General features: G+C 47.1%; 3 protein-coding genes across 3 annotated transcripts in view; all 3 read left to right on the forward strand.

Annotated features, from left to right (window-relative positions):
* The window catches only part of LOC135900621 (kelch-like protein 31), a 35,656-nt gene extending 34,261 nt beyond the window's left edge, over positions 1 to 1,395 (forward strand). The window contains exon 17 of the mRNA XM_070535615.1: positions 966 to 1,395. Within this exon, the coding sequence (XP_070391716.1) occupies positions 966 to 1,224 (259 nt within the window). The 3' untranslated portion in view covers positions 1,225 to 1,395. The remainder of the gene's footprint in view (positions 1 to 965) is intronic.
* A 5,718-nt stretch (positions 1,396 to 7,113) lies between these two features.
* Positions 7,114 to 17,353, forward strand: part of LOC135900620 (2-aminomuconic semialdehyde dehydrogenase-like) — a 30,036-nt gene continuing 19,796 nt past the window's right edge. The window contains exons 1-3 of the mRNA XM_065430082.2: positions 7,114 to 7,203; positions 7,352 to 7,485; positions 9,357 to 9,518. Of these exons, the coding sequence (XP_065286154.1) occupies positions 7,129 to 7,203; positions 7,352 to 7,485; positions 9,357 to 9,518 (371 nt within the window). The 5' untranslated portion in view covers positions 7,114 to 7,128. The remainder of the gene's footprint in view (positions 7,204 to 7,351; positions 7,486 to 9,356; positions 9,519 to 17,353) is intronic.
* On the forward strand, positions 11,784 to 17,078 carry LOC135916972 (uncharacterized). Its single transcript, XM_065450408.2, has one exon. It carries the CDS (start codon positions 12,230 to 12,232, stop codon positions 13,442 to 13,444), a length of 1,215 nt encoding a protein of 404 aa, XP_065306480.2. The 5' UTR covers positions 11,784 to 12,229; the 3' UTR covers positions 13,445 to 17,078.

Consider the following 17,353-nt stretch of genomic DNA (forward strand, 5'->3'; position numbering starts at 1 on the left):
TATATATATATATATATATATATCCCCTGCTTGCGTTCCTATATTTCTCTCTCTACCTGTCCTGGAAATCACCTTTCTGCGTATTTCTGCACCCGTCCGGGGCCCTTGCTTTATGCAGACAAAAAAGAAGACAGTTCATGCATTATGCATAAAAAACAAAATTATACAAAGCGCCATGCATAATTATCAGCCAGAATTTCACCCGCGCAGTTGCGATTAACACGCACGTCTCAATAACGGGCGCTTTGCCTGGCTTCAAGTGGCGTAGAGGCGAACGAAGTAAGAATATTTTATGTTTGACTTCACTGAATGTCTGTCCACGAAAGATTGGGTCCAAATCATAGTTTCTAACTAGCTTACATGTTCGTAGCTTCGTGATCATAAAAAAAAGAAAAAAGAAAGCGCCACCGCAGCGCGGTATGCCTGCTCATTGCTGTCACACTTTAGAACAAAAGAGAAGTCGCTTCCTTTGGCCCTATCAGAGGGCCGATTGTCCAACGCCCGTTTCATTGAGTAATTCCGGCAACGCGCGCGCGTTTTCTAGCTTCTCTATCTCCTCTTTTCATTTTCTTTTTGCTCTATAACCATTTCATCGCAACTTCCCTGTCCCTTCTATCACTCCTACTATTTTGCGTCTTCTCCATGGCCGCCAGAAAGTTCGCGTGTCCTCGGAAAAGTGAGACATTTACGACTGCATCGGTACTTTCCTTTTTTTTAACGCGATAGCGCTAAGGAGCTCGTGTCGCAGAAAAGCCGGTGTCGTCGGCGTCGGTGTCCGCGGCGTTGGCCGTGAGCGATAAATCGCGGCAGGCACTTCTTAAATAAAAAAGCAACTTCCAAGATGGGCTGGGGTGGGAATCGAACCAGGGTCTCCGGAGTGTGAGACGGAGACGCTACCACTCAGCCACGAGTTCGATGCTTTTTTACCCCCTTCCTAACTGCAATAAGTTACTACTGCTGCGCAGCACACGGGTGGCACCTGTGACGGACACCGGGCGCAGCTCGCCTGCCGGTTCTCCGCCTCCACGCCGCGCACGGCCCGGACCACCGCCTAACCAGGGGGACCCCTGGGTCACGTGGCGCCGTGCCAGCGCAGAACGCCCGTCGTCGTTCGTCAGTGAACCCACCGCCGCTGCAGCGCCGGCCGAACGAGCACAGCAAACCCAGCAGTCGCCGCCGCGCTGCGCCCATTCCGAGTACAGAAGACTCGAGGCCAACAAGTAGACTCCCGACCGTGGTTCCACGTTCATACCACGCTACAGTGCGTCGCTGAATGGCATTCTCCTTTATTTTACTTTTTTTCTGTTAGCCCTTCTGTGATTGCTCGGGAGTGAGCACGAAAACCGAACTACAGGAGTGGTGGAGTGTTCAATTCAATAAACAACGTGTGCAGCACTGGTCGACATTTTTTTTTTCCGTCCTCATCGCTCCCTCGTGCTGTATGTATCCAGAAAATACGTGGGACGGGCATCGCACAGCTGCGAAATATAAGCTAGCAATTAGCATCCTGAGTATTTGCGCACGTGCACTGTTTGTCAAAACAATTTACGTATGTGTTTACTGTGCCATTTTTGTTTTTTTTCTGACAATGCGAGGATGCCTTCTTCGTAAACAAAAAAAAGGACAATGAGTAATGATTGTGATCCTTCTATTGTCACTGCTGTCACGTTTGTGTAGTTTCGAGACCACATGCAAGCTGCCAATAGCAAGTTTTAGCCGAGGAGACTATACTCGGGTGTGCTACAATAATGAAGTTGATTTTAGTTTATTTGAGACTGATCCACTCAGCCTAAATCAAAAGCAACTGTAAACAGTCCGGTGGGTCCGCTATTACACGCCACACTGTGAAACGATTTACACCCTTAAAAGTGAATAGGGGTGTAAACCTGTCTACACGTCACACCTCTATGCACTTTTTGGGCGTAAGGGTGCAAGTTTATAGGCTGATTTGCATCCTTCTACACATTTAAGGTTGTAAATTATTCTACAGTGCAGACGCCCCGATATTCCGGGGAGCGAGGGTTAGGACGGTGATCCCCTTTCTGACGTTTTGAGCGTTGAAGATGCAACGTGAGATGCGTGACGCACCCCCTCGCATGTATTCCTGGTCGAGCGACAGCTTGGATCAAATTGCACACCCAGCAATTTAGAAGATGTCGCCGTGTTGAAAAGAAAAATCTTGTCTCGAACCTTAAAGTTGTTGGAGCGCCGATTCACGTTTCTTTTGCTTGTCCCGCTTACTGGCAAGCCAGCTTGCAAACATTATCGCGCTTCTTTTTTTTTTTTTTTGATGCGATGCAGGACTACGGTTTCCGTTTCAGTTTATTATTCTTTAAGTACAATGAATTGAGAAGAGACAATATACAGACGAGGGTCCCAAAGTGAAAGACTGCAACGGGACCTTCGGTTAATGATAACAATGTAGAGATGTATTAAAGAAGAGCAAGCTAACTAAAAAATGCAAACACAGTCGCGAAAATACAACATGGAAAAATAAAATTAAAGAAAACAAATTGTCCGTATACAAGCCTATAGTGCATAAAAAAAACTGTCAATAGATACAAATGGCAAATGTAGTGTAATCAATGACGTAAACTTAGTTACTACTTCATGCAACCTTGCAAATAGCTGCGAATGTGCATGTGTTACTTATCGGTAATTTTGATATGCATGGGTGTGTTTTATGGAAGTTGCTAGTAATATTCATTTTTCGCAGTTTTGGTTCCTCTCACGCAAGCTTATGTATCATCGTACCGCATGCTATATTTTTCTTTTATTTTATTATTCTTTTTTTTTATTCTTTCTGTGTTAACATGCTTGGAACTGTTTTGTTTATGAGCGTTGTGGTGCCTGCACTGCTGTTGTCACCTTCTAGAGAGTCGGAACGCCTTGTCCAACTGATTCTTCAGCCGGTTGATGCGAGTTAATTGTAGCGCAGACAGCAAACAATGGCACGAGAAGGCACAAAAGAATACACACACGAATACACGCACGTATCGCAACGTGTGTGTATTCTTTTATGCCTTTTCGTGTCCTTGTTCCCTGTCCGCGCTACATCTGGCTCGTTTCAAGATGAGAAACCAACAAGCCCACGTCGCCACTCTCATTTAGTTTCAGCTCCTTCATTCTAGAAAAGGAAATAAAACAGAATTTCGGCTTGTCCTTCCACATAATTGAACGTCTTGTCCTTCCACTTTTCGGCTTGTCCTTCCACATAATTGAACGCACGTGTTTTCTGATGCTTCTGCTACTGCTACACATTTTTACACACTACCACATTATATTTGTCTGACAGGATGCATGTTCTGTAATCGTTTGCCACGTGTGGTATACATATATTATTCTAGTTTAGTTTTTTTGTCTCCTAAGTGTTTGTCAACTTGGCGCTAAGAGCAGTTTACATTTTCTTCTGGAATAATTTCACATTGTTAGCGCTAATTGCTACGTTTTCGCAAATGACACACTGCTTATATTTTCAAATTCAGTGCTATTTCATTTTGCTCACGCTTCACACCTTGTACTCAGTCTTGCTCGTCATGTATGTAACCACTCCTGCTTAAGGCCTCTAACCAGAGGCTGGCAGTAATCTTGAAATAAATAAATTAATTAATTAACTTGAATTGAGTTCTTCTTGTGTGCGTCGACAGTTTCATTTCTCGTTCTTGATCTGGAGAACAGCTTTCCAGGCCTGCGGTCATACGACTTCTCCAGTTTAAAGGCCACATATATATCTTCAATGGCAACGGAGGCAACGTTTGTATCGGCGGGTACGTGATCTGCTATGCGTTACGAACTGTGTGCTTTGCAATATAGATGATGTCAATGCGGCCTTCGTGATGCCAGCGCGTACAACTCCATGAGTGATAGCCATGCGTCAGTTTTCAATTCTTCATCTCATCCATCAACCGCGCAGTCATTAGTTGTTCCAAAGTTCAATGAGAATGTATGGTGAATATATGGTGCCGAAGGAACCACAAAGCATGGCACTGCAGCAGTTCCCATCACGCGCTCACCCTCCCGGGAACTATCGAAAAGGACTGCCTGCGACCAGAGCCCGGAGTCCATAATTCAACCACAAGGTGGAGAGCCGCAAGCACGGCAGCGGTGGACCATGGAGGACGCTATAAAAAAAGCATGCCAGTGTATGAGGTCCAGTGCAAGGCAAGGCGCAGCTACGGAATCGGGTTTTCTCGAAGAACGGAGCCACGTCGGCGTAAGTGCGACCGGTGAGGTCAAGAGCGCCTTGCATAAGCTTCTGAAGAGCAAGCATCCTTCCTCATTGTCCCAAACTCTTAAAAATGAGCCGCACCCGCCATGTGAGCACGGCTGCAACGTCGCGCTTCAGTTGGTCCGCTGTTGGTCCCAGTTGGTCCCCCGGAAACAAGGCTGCTGACGAGTTGACAAGGCAGGCTCGCGACCCTTGCACCCAATTCTCTACGAGCGTTGGGCGTCGCGCGCCACAGCGTTTGGCTATAGTTACTGCCTATGCTACACAAACAGTGATTCTACGTTCAGCTCAACGTGCATTACTTTCGGCACGAACGCGGGCCACTAGGATTCCCATGGTCGCCTGCTCCTCACTCTTCCCAAGACAGGTTTTAGCAGGAAGGGATCGCACGCCTTTCTCAGCCCTATCCACACCGGCTCTGTTCTGTCTGCTGAGCGGAGGCACTGAATTCGCGGTGCTGCCTCCTGTTACTGTTCAAAGTGCTGTGCGCTGGAAACGCTGGAACAGCTCCTGTGCGAGTGTCCAGCTTTGGTAACTGCAAGCAACGTTTCGAACAAAGGCTACGGCGACCTCCCCTGCTTCTCTCTCGAAGAGCTCCTCCATCCCAGAGGCTCGGGTTCGCGAAAGCGACTGCACTCTGCGCTGCCTTCTTGCTTTCGCCGACGCCTCACCAGCTGCGTGCTCGAGCTGTAATGCTGTGATGCTTACGCGCGTGCTGCGGTGCGATATGCGACGGCAGGTGATGACTTCTGCTTCCGGTATCCTGGTGCAGTGCAGTCGAAGTGCCCTGAAAGAAGTGCGTCAGTACTGTTTTGCACTGGCACAATTTCATGCTCAACCGTCACAAGAATATCTCTTCAGCGCCCTGAGCATAAGCAGTGAAGCCCGCAGTTTCCCGGTGTTCGATCGCCTCACGAATCTTCACTCGATAAGCTCTCTCCCGGTTCCCCTGCGCTGCCCGTAGCGCACTCCACAGATCTGAGGAACTCCTCTGGAGGCTGCAATGTAACAAGCTCGTTCAGTCCCAGGGAAGTTGCTTAATTGCACCTGCAGACAACACGCTCGGGCCTGGCCGTAAAACCGCCTTCGAGCGACGAAGGTCCTCACGCGAGACGCGTAAAATTGGCCCGCAGATAAGATTACGTCGGGCCGACGTACCTTAGCGTTCCGTCTTCTCCAGGCTGGCAGAATCAGTGCGGCTGGTCCTCAGGTGAGTTGAGCGCACCGACCGTTTCCATTTCGTATTCACTCCTGCGTTCTCGCGGCAACTGCTAAACAGTTTCCGAAAGATGAGCGTCTGTGGCGGTATATTCGTGTTGCATCCTATGCCTTAGGTCAATACACCGAGTTCGCAGAGGGCTACATCGAATCAGCTTTGCTGCTGTCCCCCAGAAATCGACGCATCGGCGAAGCCGCAGCCACCGTCCTTTAGCTGCGGGGCGGACCTGTACTGTTAGCTCACTGACTAATCTGCAGGGTGACACCCGATTAGTTCAGTGACGCTTGTAAACAGATAATAGGTGTATAGAATATACAAAAATGACATTCGGGCATTTAGATCCTTCAGTGGCTTTTAGCTATACAATATAATACTCACGTTATGCTGTTTTGAAAGTCAAGCATTCTGAGCGCTCCTAATTGGAAATTCAAAACGCACCTATTTGATTACTGCGGAGCACCCAGTTTGGGTACGCCAGAATCAATACGCCCAGCGGATAATGAACTCAAGGTGGGTTGTGCCCCCAGCCTTTCTTTCTTAAAAAGCAAAAAAAAAAATCGACAAGTTACTCACTGCATATTACCAAGGCTGCCATGAGTAATACCCGTAGCTGAAACAATATCAGCCGTAAAATGGCAGAGAGAGTGAGACAACATAATATCTTAACCTGTAGTCTTCGGGGCATAATTGCCCCGCTAGGCATACCAACCGCGTGATGGGGAGCATGTAGAGCATAAAAACACTCAGTCGTGCATGGAAGGACGAATTACCACATGTTTTGCGCTGTTCTGTGTACTGTAATGAACACATCAAATGCTAGCAAGGCTGTTGAAGCACGAATACAGTAATAAATGCGATAACGGCTTTGATAAAATTTATATAAGAACGTGAATATTTTTGCCTACCAATATACTTTGTGACCGACGTCGAAACTTTAATCATACACACTATAAGATGCATGTGCTATACCTAAACACAATCTTTCGATTTTGCTTTTCCCAGTTGAGATCTCCTGTATGGGTTTTAATTTTGCCCAATAGTAAGTGTGCGGTTTTGCGGTATCCGTCACGGTATTATTGTGTTCGAAGATTAGCCCAACAAGAAGTCATCAATAAATTTTGTTATTTTCTTGTCTAGTGTATCCGTCATCAAGAACGAAAGGGAGGTGCATTGAATGGGGCGTATACAGTGTCTGAATTGCATGTACTCCAGCACATTTAACGTCTGCAACCAATTTCACCAATACCGAACAGGAGGTACATGGCTATGCGCAATTAGAGTCTGCTGTCACCCCCTCATGGCTACAATGATAACGACACTTAGCTCAGCTAAGTGTCATCTTACTTTAATCGAAATACTATGCCTCTCGTACTATATCTCTCTGAATCAACTCAGTGTCTCAGTTTTGTTGTTGCCTCAAAACATGGCTCGTAGTTTGGTAGTTCGGAAAGGAGAACGAGGTTGTTTTCGGTTCTCTTTTTCTTCAACCATGCATATGCGTTTGTCAGTGGCCGTCGTTTACAGGCAAGCTATAGTATTGTAACAAGCTTGCTCTTTAGTCCGATTAGCTTTTATATCGTTGGCAGCGTTGTGAAAGCAGTCAGTAAGGCTCCCAACATGGCGCCCGCGACAATTCGCGCAAGTTTCAAACAGCTTTGCTAATTCAGTGTATTTCGCACTTATGCAAACCTTTTGTGATGGTGCAGCATTTGTTACGTGCTCTGGGTGTACGGCACGTCCAAAACGAAGATTCCTTGTGAGCAACTGGTTTAGTGCATATCTTTTATTACGTACACCGTTACCGCGTTCTGCAGCTTCCCACTTACGTGGCAACAGCGTTGTTGTCGATGTTGGTGCGGGCGACGTGCACAATCGCGGGCTTACTACTTCGTCTTCCTCCGCAGTGCTCGCGGAACGGCGGCAGCGCGAGGGGCAAGACGGCGGAGAACGCAGTCCAGCACGCTTCCGCAGGCCCAGGGCTACCGGACTCTGGTGCAGTGCGGCCGCCTGCGGCAGACGCTGCCATGAAAACCGACGAGTGAGTGCCTCACGGGGCTCGCCACGCGGGGTTCCGCACGACCGCGGGCTGAGATTGCACTGCGCCGATGTAGCTGGGCCGTACGCGCCCCTGCGCATGCAAATGAGCTAGTTTCTTTGCTTCCCCATCCTCAGCGACGTGTTTTATAGATTGACGCGAAGCCTTTGCTTTGGTGGCGCGAAGCTCGTACAGCCTTGCAGTGGCTATTGAGTTCCCCTCAGCTAACTAGGCATCGGTCAGTTGGTCAGCCACGGTAGTCAGACTACATAGGGCTGCGAAAGCGCTAATCAACTGCGTGCGGGGCTTTTCGGCTTCATGTAGCGCAGCATCATAGGCTTTGTTTAGGAATGCGCTGAACTGCTTCGTATCTATTCGCCTCACTTGCGCTTTCACGTGGTGTGAAGTTATGTCGCGTGCAGTGATGCAGTGATACGCAGTGATGTGCTAAACGTGTGTGAGGTGCACGAGAAGTCGTGGACGGAGTTTAGCCGCGCTGCCACTTTGGCGACTGCAAAAGTCAAACGACGTCAGTCCGAGATGGACGCCTGCGATGCTTGTGATGATGCATTCGATGATGTAATCGATCCGTCGGTGATGCAACCGACTGATCAAATTAATTCACTGACGAAATCGGCGGCTAGCAATTGCACCGCGAGTAGCCGTCTGACACTTTCTGGCACGTCCCTGCGCATGTCAGGTATAAATTAAGAAATAGCACCAACAGTGGGTTCGGAGACGGGGCTCGACGACGTCGCTTGCTCCCGCTTCCCATAGGCAAAGAAACGAAAGTGCCCTTTCAACTAGCTGGAGGACTCACAATAAAAGCTGATACCTTATCCAGCCGCCGAAGTCCCAAATAAGGACAGGAATGAAACCTAAATGCGCAATTGAAGCGGGTTCTATACTTACCCGTGACAGCGTAACTCAATGCAAGTTGCGACTTCTGCAAACCAGCCAACGGCATCATTCGCCGCCACGTTGAACGGGTGTATTCAAAACTCCAGCGCAACAGGTATATACAAAGCGCTGGGCAGTGATGAAAATTTCCCGCCTGGTAAAAAGCTTCATAACTTTAGACTCTGACTAGCCCGGTTCCACTGCAGTGCCCAACTTCCGCGATTAAAAGTACAGGAGCGCACCAGGAATAGCGTTGAATAAATGCGAGCAGGCAACTAGCGAAGGGCATGCCGGATCATGTATTCTGCTTTCCGACGACGCAAAGTCATGACAACCATGCACGCTCCCTGTGGTCATGAACGAAGTGCCGCATACGTGTGCCGAGGTGCCTGTACGTTTAGCGCATGTGGTAGACGAAAGGTTGCGAACCGTTCTTCGGTTTAAGAAATCATCCCAACAAACGCATTCTTCGCCTTCCTTGTTGTTGTTTTCGACTGGCCGTGGTGGTGAGCAGGCGCCAATTGACCATCGAGTTAGGTTAGGTCATGCTTTGAGACTTCTGTACTTCCCGGGTGGAACTCATTTGTAGAAATAGCCAGCCACGGGAGAAAGCAGGCTGTTGACAACGGTCGGCACCGCGGACGTTGTTTCCTCCACCCCTTAGAAACAAACAGATACTAGGCGCTGAAAAAGGGGGGGGGGGGGAGCAGCGGCGAGGGACCAGGCCGCCTGCCCGACGCCCCCCGTCGGCTATCGGGACGCATATCTTATAATCATCGACGTTCACCCGTTAACCAGGCGTTTCCTCGCGACGCCGCTAAGCCCGCGTAGAGCAGCCATCTCCGAGCAGTTCGGGACAGCCTGGGTGCTTTGTGTGCCCTGGTCATGCTGCCGCGGTTCGTGGCCATGAACGGCAGCGCGTGCGAGCGGTCCAGCAGCCCGGCGAGAGCCAGCTTGTCATGGCACGTGCGCAGGATGCTCATCCTGGAGAACTTCATCAACGGCAAGTTCGAGTCGGTGGCCGAGACCATCGAGAATGTGGACCCGTCCACGGGCGCCGTCTACTCGCGCCTGCCCAACAGCGGCTCCCGCGAGGTCGAGAAGGCAGTGCAAGCCGCCATGCAGGCCTTCCCCACGTGAGTCCTGCTTGTGCATGCGCACCTCTTCCTTGTAGACACGCATAACGCTGCTCTTGAAAGCATATGCGATTTCGGTTGTTTTAATTTGTCACGCGCTTCGTGCGTTCGTTCCGTTCTACGTACTATACCATGGCTCGGGAGCGCATATTGACGAACCACACCTTATACAAGCATTGTTTGAGCAGTCGATCTCAGTAGGGTATCTGGTTTGGGCCCAGCTGGTAGCATTACATGACGGTATCCTTCTGCCCATAAACAAGAAGACAAGGGCGCGACAAACAGTCAGACAAGCGTCTCTCTTCGTCTTTTAGCTCGTGTGCAAAGGCATATACCGTCATGCATCTGAATAGGTCATGTGACGTAATTTCAGCTGGCTTTGTGCTGCCGTTCTGCACATCTGCTTGAAGGCACGCTTGAACCCGTGTTCTGTTCATCTGCTGAAGCAGTGCTCACAAATGAGTATATGTTTCTCTCTCTCTCTCTCTCTCTCTCTCTACAAATATATATATATATATATATATATATATATATATATATATATATATATATATATATATATATATATATATATATATATATATATATATATATATAAATTGGGTTTGAGTCCGCATGGGGTTTGGAGGAAGGTGGCGTAGTCTGGTGGACGCGCCCTCCAGTGAACCAATAAGACACCATTCTTGCAACGTGAGATTTACCTAATATGAAATACAAAGTGCGTGTGACTATGCCACTCATCACTGGTTGTTTGGAATACAACGCCGCCACATGCTTTTGCGTGTGCCCTTCTAAATTTAACCAAAAGTCAGTCCAACGTGGTTATGTCTACATATATATATAGATATTGACAGGCGAATTCCTTTGTGTTGTTCGTAACAAAGTGCAACAATTGCAGTTTATAGGCTCCGCATTTCCACTAACCGTACCTGTGCGTTGCTCTTCAAATGTCATCGCAATGTTCCAGCATCTCATCGACAACAAAGCAGTGCGCAGATTCCTTGGCCTGTGCGCCAGTTTCATCGCTTTAAAATGGACGCCGAGTTCATACCGGCAACACTCCTTCCCCCCTCCCTTTCTTTTGTATATAAATTTATTATCATAAAACTTAAGGTATAACTACTTTTAACGCTGAGTGCCAATAAGCTTCACCATTTTTTTATATTCTACATTATATTTTATATCCTCATTAATTCAATTGTAGAAACCGTGAATAATTGTAATTTACATAGTTTTATACTTTCGGAAAGTGGGACGTCCCCTTTTAATAAGACAATTTAGCTTTGCACCTTGTACAAAACCTAAAAAGCAATCAATTAATATCGAAAAATGTAACAAAAGAAAGGAAAGATGCACATCGTGGAGCAGTGGGACGCAAAGGCTATATCGGAAGAAAACCGTCTGTTTCGATCATGCCTTTATATACTAAATATTCGGGTATGGCACCGAATGCCGAACTTATTTTTCACTCAAAAATGACTTCAACAGCTGCTGGTGACTGCATTTTCGGCAGACTGGAGTTTGAGCACGTGAATAAAGTTGCGTTTTTCTCATGTCACCATAATCGTGTTGTAAATACCTTTTTCCAGTCGTTGTCAGCGGAAATTTTGCTATTTTACATTGAAAACATGGAATGTCGGAGCATAATTTTCGCCTTAATTATGCAAATAAATACCTGAGAACTTTTCGAGAGACGCATCCTTTTGACCTGCAGCTTCCGTTTAAGCTTTAGCTTCAGGCTGTCCTTATGATGTCCTGAATAACTTGAAGAACGCTCTCGTTAGGAAATCGCTGGAGATCGAGATTACAAGTTTTCTGGTATTTAAAAGAACGCGTTAAGACGTTAGGCTCCGGCGTCTGACAATAGCACTGTTTCGATTTAGATTCCGTTACACCTCTTACTAATGAAAATTGCAGGATCTTTACATTTTTGATACATCGAGCTTAGAATGATGTATTTTTGTAGCAATAGCTGCTTCCGAATTTCTTCAGACAGCCTCCTATATATAGGTGCGTGGAGTGGAAAAAATTGAAGCATATTATAGCTCGATGTTATTTTTTTAAAGAACTGCAGTTTACAAATAGCGCTCTTGACAATCTAGCCCAACATAACCCTCTTATATGTAAATTAAAAGGCACTTCACTTAAGTGACACGATCTTTCCTCTCTCTATCTCTCTCTTCTTTAAACACTCCAGCAAGTTAAGGTAACAGAACTTGCACCCCTCATGTAAAGTCCGTCTGGAGATCCTTGAGGCCCAAATAAAAAAAAATGGCTGTGGCTTAGGTAAGGTTAAGCCCAGGATGCGAAGCATACTAGCCTTTATTTTAGTTGTTGAACCACTGTTTAGCCTGGTGAACTGCTGTTGCTTGGCTATATTTGGTTCGGCTAGACGAAGAAACAACTCATGCATTACTTCTTCGCCTTCAAGAGTGGAACGCGACAGCGTTCCCGTCGACCCGCCAAGGGGTGTAAGACAATGGGCTACAGGGCAGCGACTACGCGCCCCGCATTGGACGCGGTGAGCGTCGAGCAAAGCAGCGTTCGGCGCGGCAACGAAATGTGCGCCTGAGCAAGAGACGCACGCCTTAGAAACAGCGCGTTTCTAAGGCAACACCGCATTCACTAGAGGCGCTTTTGTACCGCTTTGAAGCGTTGTACTCGTGGCTCAGTGGACTCTGCCTCTGGACACGGACGCGTTCGGACGCAAGATGTCGAGCTCTGCAAGAGCGGTTTCAGCGGCCGCGTCTGGCCGTGGTAACAGGTCTTCTGTCGCCCCACCGGGCTATCGGTATCTACTACCGACTTTGCCATCAGGCGAAACTATGAAGGAGTGTCTGTTCTTACATTGTGACGTTGCCGGGAGACCATACCGCCTCGAAGACTTCCGTGACCCGCTGCAAGAACTCGGTGTATTGAAAGACGTGACCGGTATTGGGCCCTTCCAAATGACGCATGTGTGGCTCATCAAGCTACGAACTCCAGAGGTGAAGGAAGTGCTGGTTAGAGCGGGAGGCCTGGAGGTAAAAGGGCGCTTTTGCGCCGTCATTGACCCAGTGCAACAAGACATCACACTCAAAGTACACTGGGTTCCATTCCACGTTACCGGGGAAGCATTGAAGAAGGCTTTCGACCACTATGGCGAAGTGAAAGAAGTAAGACAAGAAGATTGGAAGGTGAGGGGCTTCGAGCAAGCTGAGTCTACCACGCGTATTGTGCGGATGACGCTCCGAGAGAACTTAACACCGGACTCTCTGCCCCATTTGTTCAAGATCTTTGGTGGCTCTGTGCTGGTTGTCGTTCCCGGGAGAGCTCCGATTTGCCTGCGGTGTCGACGCAAAGGACACATTAGAAGAGACTGCAGAGTGCCAAGGTGTTCTGAGTGCCGGGAATTCGGCCATGAAGCACATGATTGCGTACGTACGTATGCAAGAGTTACTGGCAGCACGCAACCCGACGACGAAGGTCTGGAATTGATGGAAGAAGAGGTAACGGAGAAACTGACAGCGTCCTCGGAAACGCCGGTTCAACAGGTGGCAAGTGTCGCAAATAAGGTGGCAACGCCATCCGCGTCGACACAGGACGCCACAGCAGGAAGAAAGCAGAAAGAAAGAAGAAGGAATGAAGAAGAGAAGACGCCGCCTGCGCCCGCAGAAACGGAGCCCGGGTGTGACGCGTTTAACGTGGAGATGGACGCGGAGCCAGAGACGCCATATGAGACGCCGGATGAGTTGGCCACTGAGGAGCCAGCCGTGCCTTCCAAGAGGCACCGAAGCGATGCTCCAGAAGAGGAGACGCCGGCTGACAGTGTTCAGCGCCTGGAGCCGCAGTGGATGGTGGTCCGGTCGACCCGGGCCAAGAAAGGGAAGTCCGCCCCAGCGCAACGGTCAGCGTCGCTCACCCGAGAAGGGCAGGCGACGCAGTGACCAACGCGACTGGTGTCGCGGGTGCCCGTGGAAGCTGTCGTGCCGGCAGGGACGCTCAGTTTGTGAGCGTTGCTATTTGCTGGGCGCCTTACTGTTGTTTTGCTCTTGCTCTCTGAAATGGCTATGTCGTTAGCTCCATTGCGCGTGGGAACCCTCAACGTTAGAGGTTTTAGGGCGAGACGGCGGCAGCGTCAGCTCCGACGCGTAATGTTGGAAGAAGATTTAGATATATTGGCGATTCAAGAGACTAAAATAGAGAGTGAGAGTCAGACTGATAGTATGGTTGCACAGTTTAGTGACCGCTATACTGTATGCGTTAGTCATGCTGTTGGCACAACGGCCGGATGCTGCATGTTTATTAAGAAAGGTTTGGGTATAGTTGAGGAAACAGTTCTAAGTTGTCAGAGTGGTCGATTCGTGCTGTGCAATTTTTTATACTGCAACATAAAATACCGAATATTATGTGTGTATGCACCAACGAAAGTGAATGACCGGCTAAGTTTCTTTCAAGAAATATCGCATTATCTGAATACAGACAGATGTTTGATAGTGTTAGGAGATTTCAATTGCGTTTTGAGCTCGGACGATCGTTCGAGTGATGGATACTGGGCTGATAAGAGCGTTGTCTTTCTGAGGGGGGCCATTGGAAGAGCTCTGTTGGAAGACATTGCACATTACGCGAAAGGAGGCAATAATCGGCATTATACTCATTTTCAAGGCAATAGCCATGCAAGGTTAGACAGAGCTTATCTTTCGCAAGAAATCGCCACAATGTGCGATGACTACAAGGTGCTGAACATAACATTTAGCGACCATTGTTTAGTAGCCTTCACGATAGGGAAAAAGATTACCGCAAAACCTAGAATCAAATGGGAAACATGGAAATTAAACGCGAAACTCTTAAAGGACGACCAATTTCTAGAAAGTGTACGCACAGAAATTGCCAAAGCAAATAATGACTGTGAAAAAGGATGGGGTGAGCGATGGGAGCGATTTAAAGAAGTCGTAAAAATGAATGCCATAGAGCGAGCAGTAGAAATACGTTTTAAAGAGCGCCAAGAGGAAAATAACCTTAAAAAAATGCTTCAGGAATTTGTGGATGCCGAAACTGCAGCGCCAGGCACCTTTATGGAAGAAATAAGGGAAACAAAGAATAAAATTGAGGCTATCGACACAGAAAAATACCGTGGCGCACTTATTCGCGCACGAATGGGAAAGATCTTGGCTGATGAAATGCCAACAAAGCGTGCATTGGGAACTGAGAAAAAGTATGCGAGGAGAAACGAAATAGTTGAGATTGAATACAAAGGGAAAATATCTAGAGATGCCGAAGAAATTAATTATGCGTTTACGGAATATTACAGGGAGCTCTTCAAGTGTAGAATACCGAGCAAGGCTGGGTATGAAAGCCATTTTCTAACCAATCTACCTAGGTTAGACGCCGAAGAAACAGATAGATTATCCGAAGATATCACAGCAAAGGAGATCGAAACGGCCATTGAAGACCTTAACCCTGGAAAATCGCCAGGACCTGATGGCCTAACTGCAGTTTTTTACAAAGCCTTTTGCTCGAAGATAGCCATCTTATTAGAGCGTGTTTTTATGGAGGCGTATCAAAAAGGTCGTTTGCCACCGTCCTTTAAAAGGGCGTATACAGTCTTGATACCAAAAAGCGATGACGCAAATAAACTTAACAAAGTAACAGGCTACAGGCCAATTACGCTGACAAACGTAGATTATAAAGTTTTAATGAAGATATTTGCGCGGAGACTACAAGGGGTTATTGGTGCTTTAGTAGGACCGCATCAGACCTGCGGGATAAGAGGGAGGTCTATATTTACTAATATCCATGTGGCTCGCAGCATTCTTGAAACTTGTGATGCAGATTTTAGGAAAGTCGCTATGTTACAAATTGATCTAGAAAAGGCGTTTGACAGAGTATGTCACAATCTCCTGTTTACAATTCTTGGCTATGTCGGTGTTGGATCACGGATAACAGAGGGAGTTAAAATGGCATACAGTAATTGTACAACTAACCTCATTGTCAACCATAAGCTAACTGAAAGGATTGAAGTGCGTTCCTCTGTTCGTCAGGGGTGTCCCCTGTCACCTCTTTTGTTCGCAATATATCTAGAGGCTCTCTGTAAAAGAATTATTGATAGTCCGGATGTGCAAGGATTCAGCCTAGAAGGATGTGAGGTACGTTTATTAGCTTACGCTGATGATGTTGTCGTTTTCTGTGACGATAAGGAGAGTGTTCGAGCTACCATGACAATTATGCGCGAGTTTTGTGACATGACGGACAGCAATATAAACCTGAATAAGTGTGTCGGCTTGTGGCACGGCCGGTGGCAAAAAACGCCGCGTGTTTTTGAAGGTATGCAGTGGAAGCTCACGCCTGGGATTTATCTTGGTGTACCATTAGGCACACATCGAGACACTAAAGACTTATGGAATGGCAAAGTGCAGGAATTAAAAGCTCAAACTGATAAGTGGGCTGGACGTGACCTCTCTATATTTGCACGTGCGGCTATCTGCAGAATCTTCTTGGTGAGCAAACTGTGGTATCTCATGCAAGTCCTGAGTTGTTCCCGATTCAACCTCAAGAAATTCCATAGAGTATTTGCTGTTTTTGTGTGGCAGTCTGAATATGAAAGAACAAGCAGGAACAACTTGTTTCGCAAGTTGGGTCAGGGTGGCTTGTCATTACCAAATTTATACTTAAAGCAACTGATTTCTAGATTTTTGTTCTTACGAGACACGACAAATCCTTTCTTACGAACAGTTATTCAAGTCCGATTGAGCAATGCCTTACCTAGCTTTGTTGTCTCGATGAGGGAGGGTGGGTGTTACGCAATGAGTAAATTTTTACGTGAGGTGGTCGTAGCATTTAGACTTTTACATCACCACTTTTCCATAGAATATTTGGCTGCAGTCAGTCGTAAGCGGATAAGCTCGGATTTAATGGATATTATGTTCCCAGAACCATTATATCGATTAATGTACCGCGAAGGCCAAGGGAAAGATGTCCTAAAACGTGTGAAGCGAATGATTGTACCAGGGGGAGTAAAAACATTCTTTTTTAAACTACATACCAATACCTTGCCTGTTAAAACATGGCTAGAAGAAAGAGGGGACTATTTACCATGGGGGACTAACTGTTTGATTTGCAAGAAACCAGAAACTATAGAACACGTTTTTCTGGACTGTTGGAGTGCGGTCTTCTTTTGGGATATTATGCAAAGAACTATTAAAAAAGAATTGCCGTTAACAGCTCATGGTATCCGTTACCTATCCACAGAGCAAGACAGTATACCTTATGACATGTTCTTTCTTCTCGGCCTTCACAGTATCTGGAGAAACCGCATGGCTGTAAGGAATTGCGATATAAATGTGAGAACAGTAAACTCATATTTTGCTGAGAATATCAGTAAACTGCGGGAAGTTTTTCAGAAGTTAGCGTATGACGATGATGTGTTGTCATTGATGGATGCCCTTGCCAAAATGAAAGTTTTGTAATCTAAACCGCAAGCTTCAAGCGCAGCGGTGGGAAAGTGAATATTGTCAAATGGTGGGAGCAATATGTATTGATGTATTTGTTGATAGTCTGGAAATAAAGAAAAAAAAAAAAGTACTCGTGGCTCAGTGGTAGCGTCTCCGTCCCACACTCCGGAGACCCTGGTTCGATTCCCACCCAGCCCGTCTTGCAAGAGTTGAGCCAAAGCCACTTCTCCTCTGTCGTGACGTCACGGTGTCACGTGATTTCATGGTCACCGCCGCGCCTGAGGAGCTGGGTTGAGCCCTCGTAATATGCTTCGCATAAAAAACGTTTGTTTTCTAAACACTTCTATATTTTTTTTTAACTGTAGCTGCAAATTTGTCGCGTCTATTGTTTAAAATTTACGCTTT

The sequence above is a fragment of the Dermacentor albipictus genome, chromosome 3 (genome assembly GCF_038994185.2).
Source record: "Dermacentor albipictus isolate Rhodes 1998 colony chromosome 3, USDA_Dalb.pri_finalv2, whole genome shotgun sequence".
NCBI classification, from domain to species: domain Eukaryota; kingdom Metazoa; phylum Arthropoda; class Arachnida; order Ixodida; family Ixodidae; genus Dermacentor; species Dermacentor albipictus.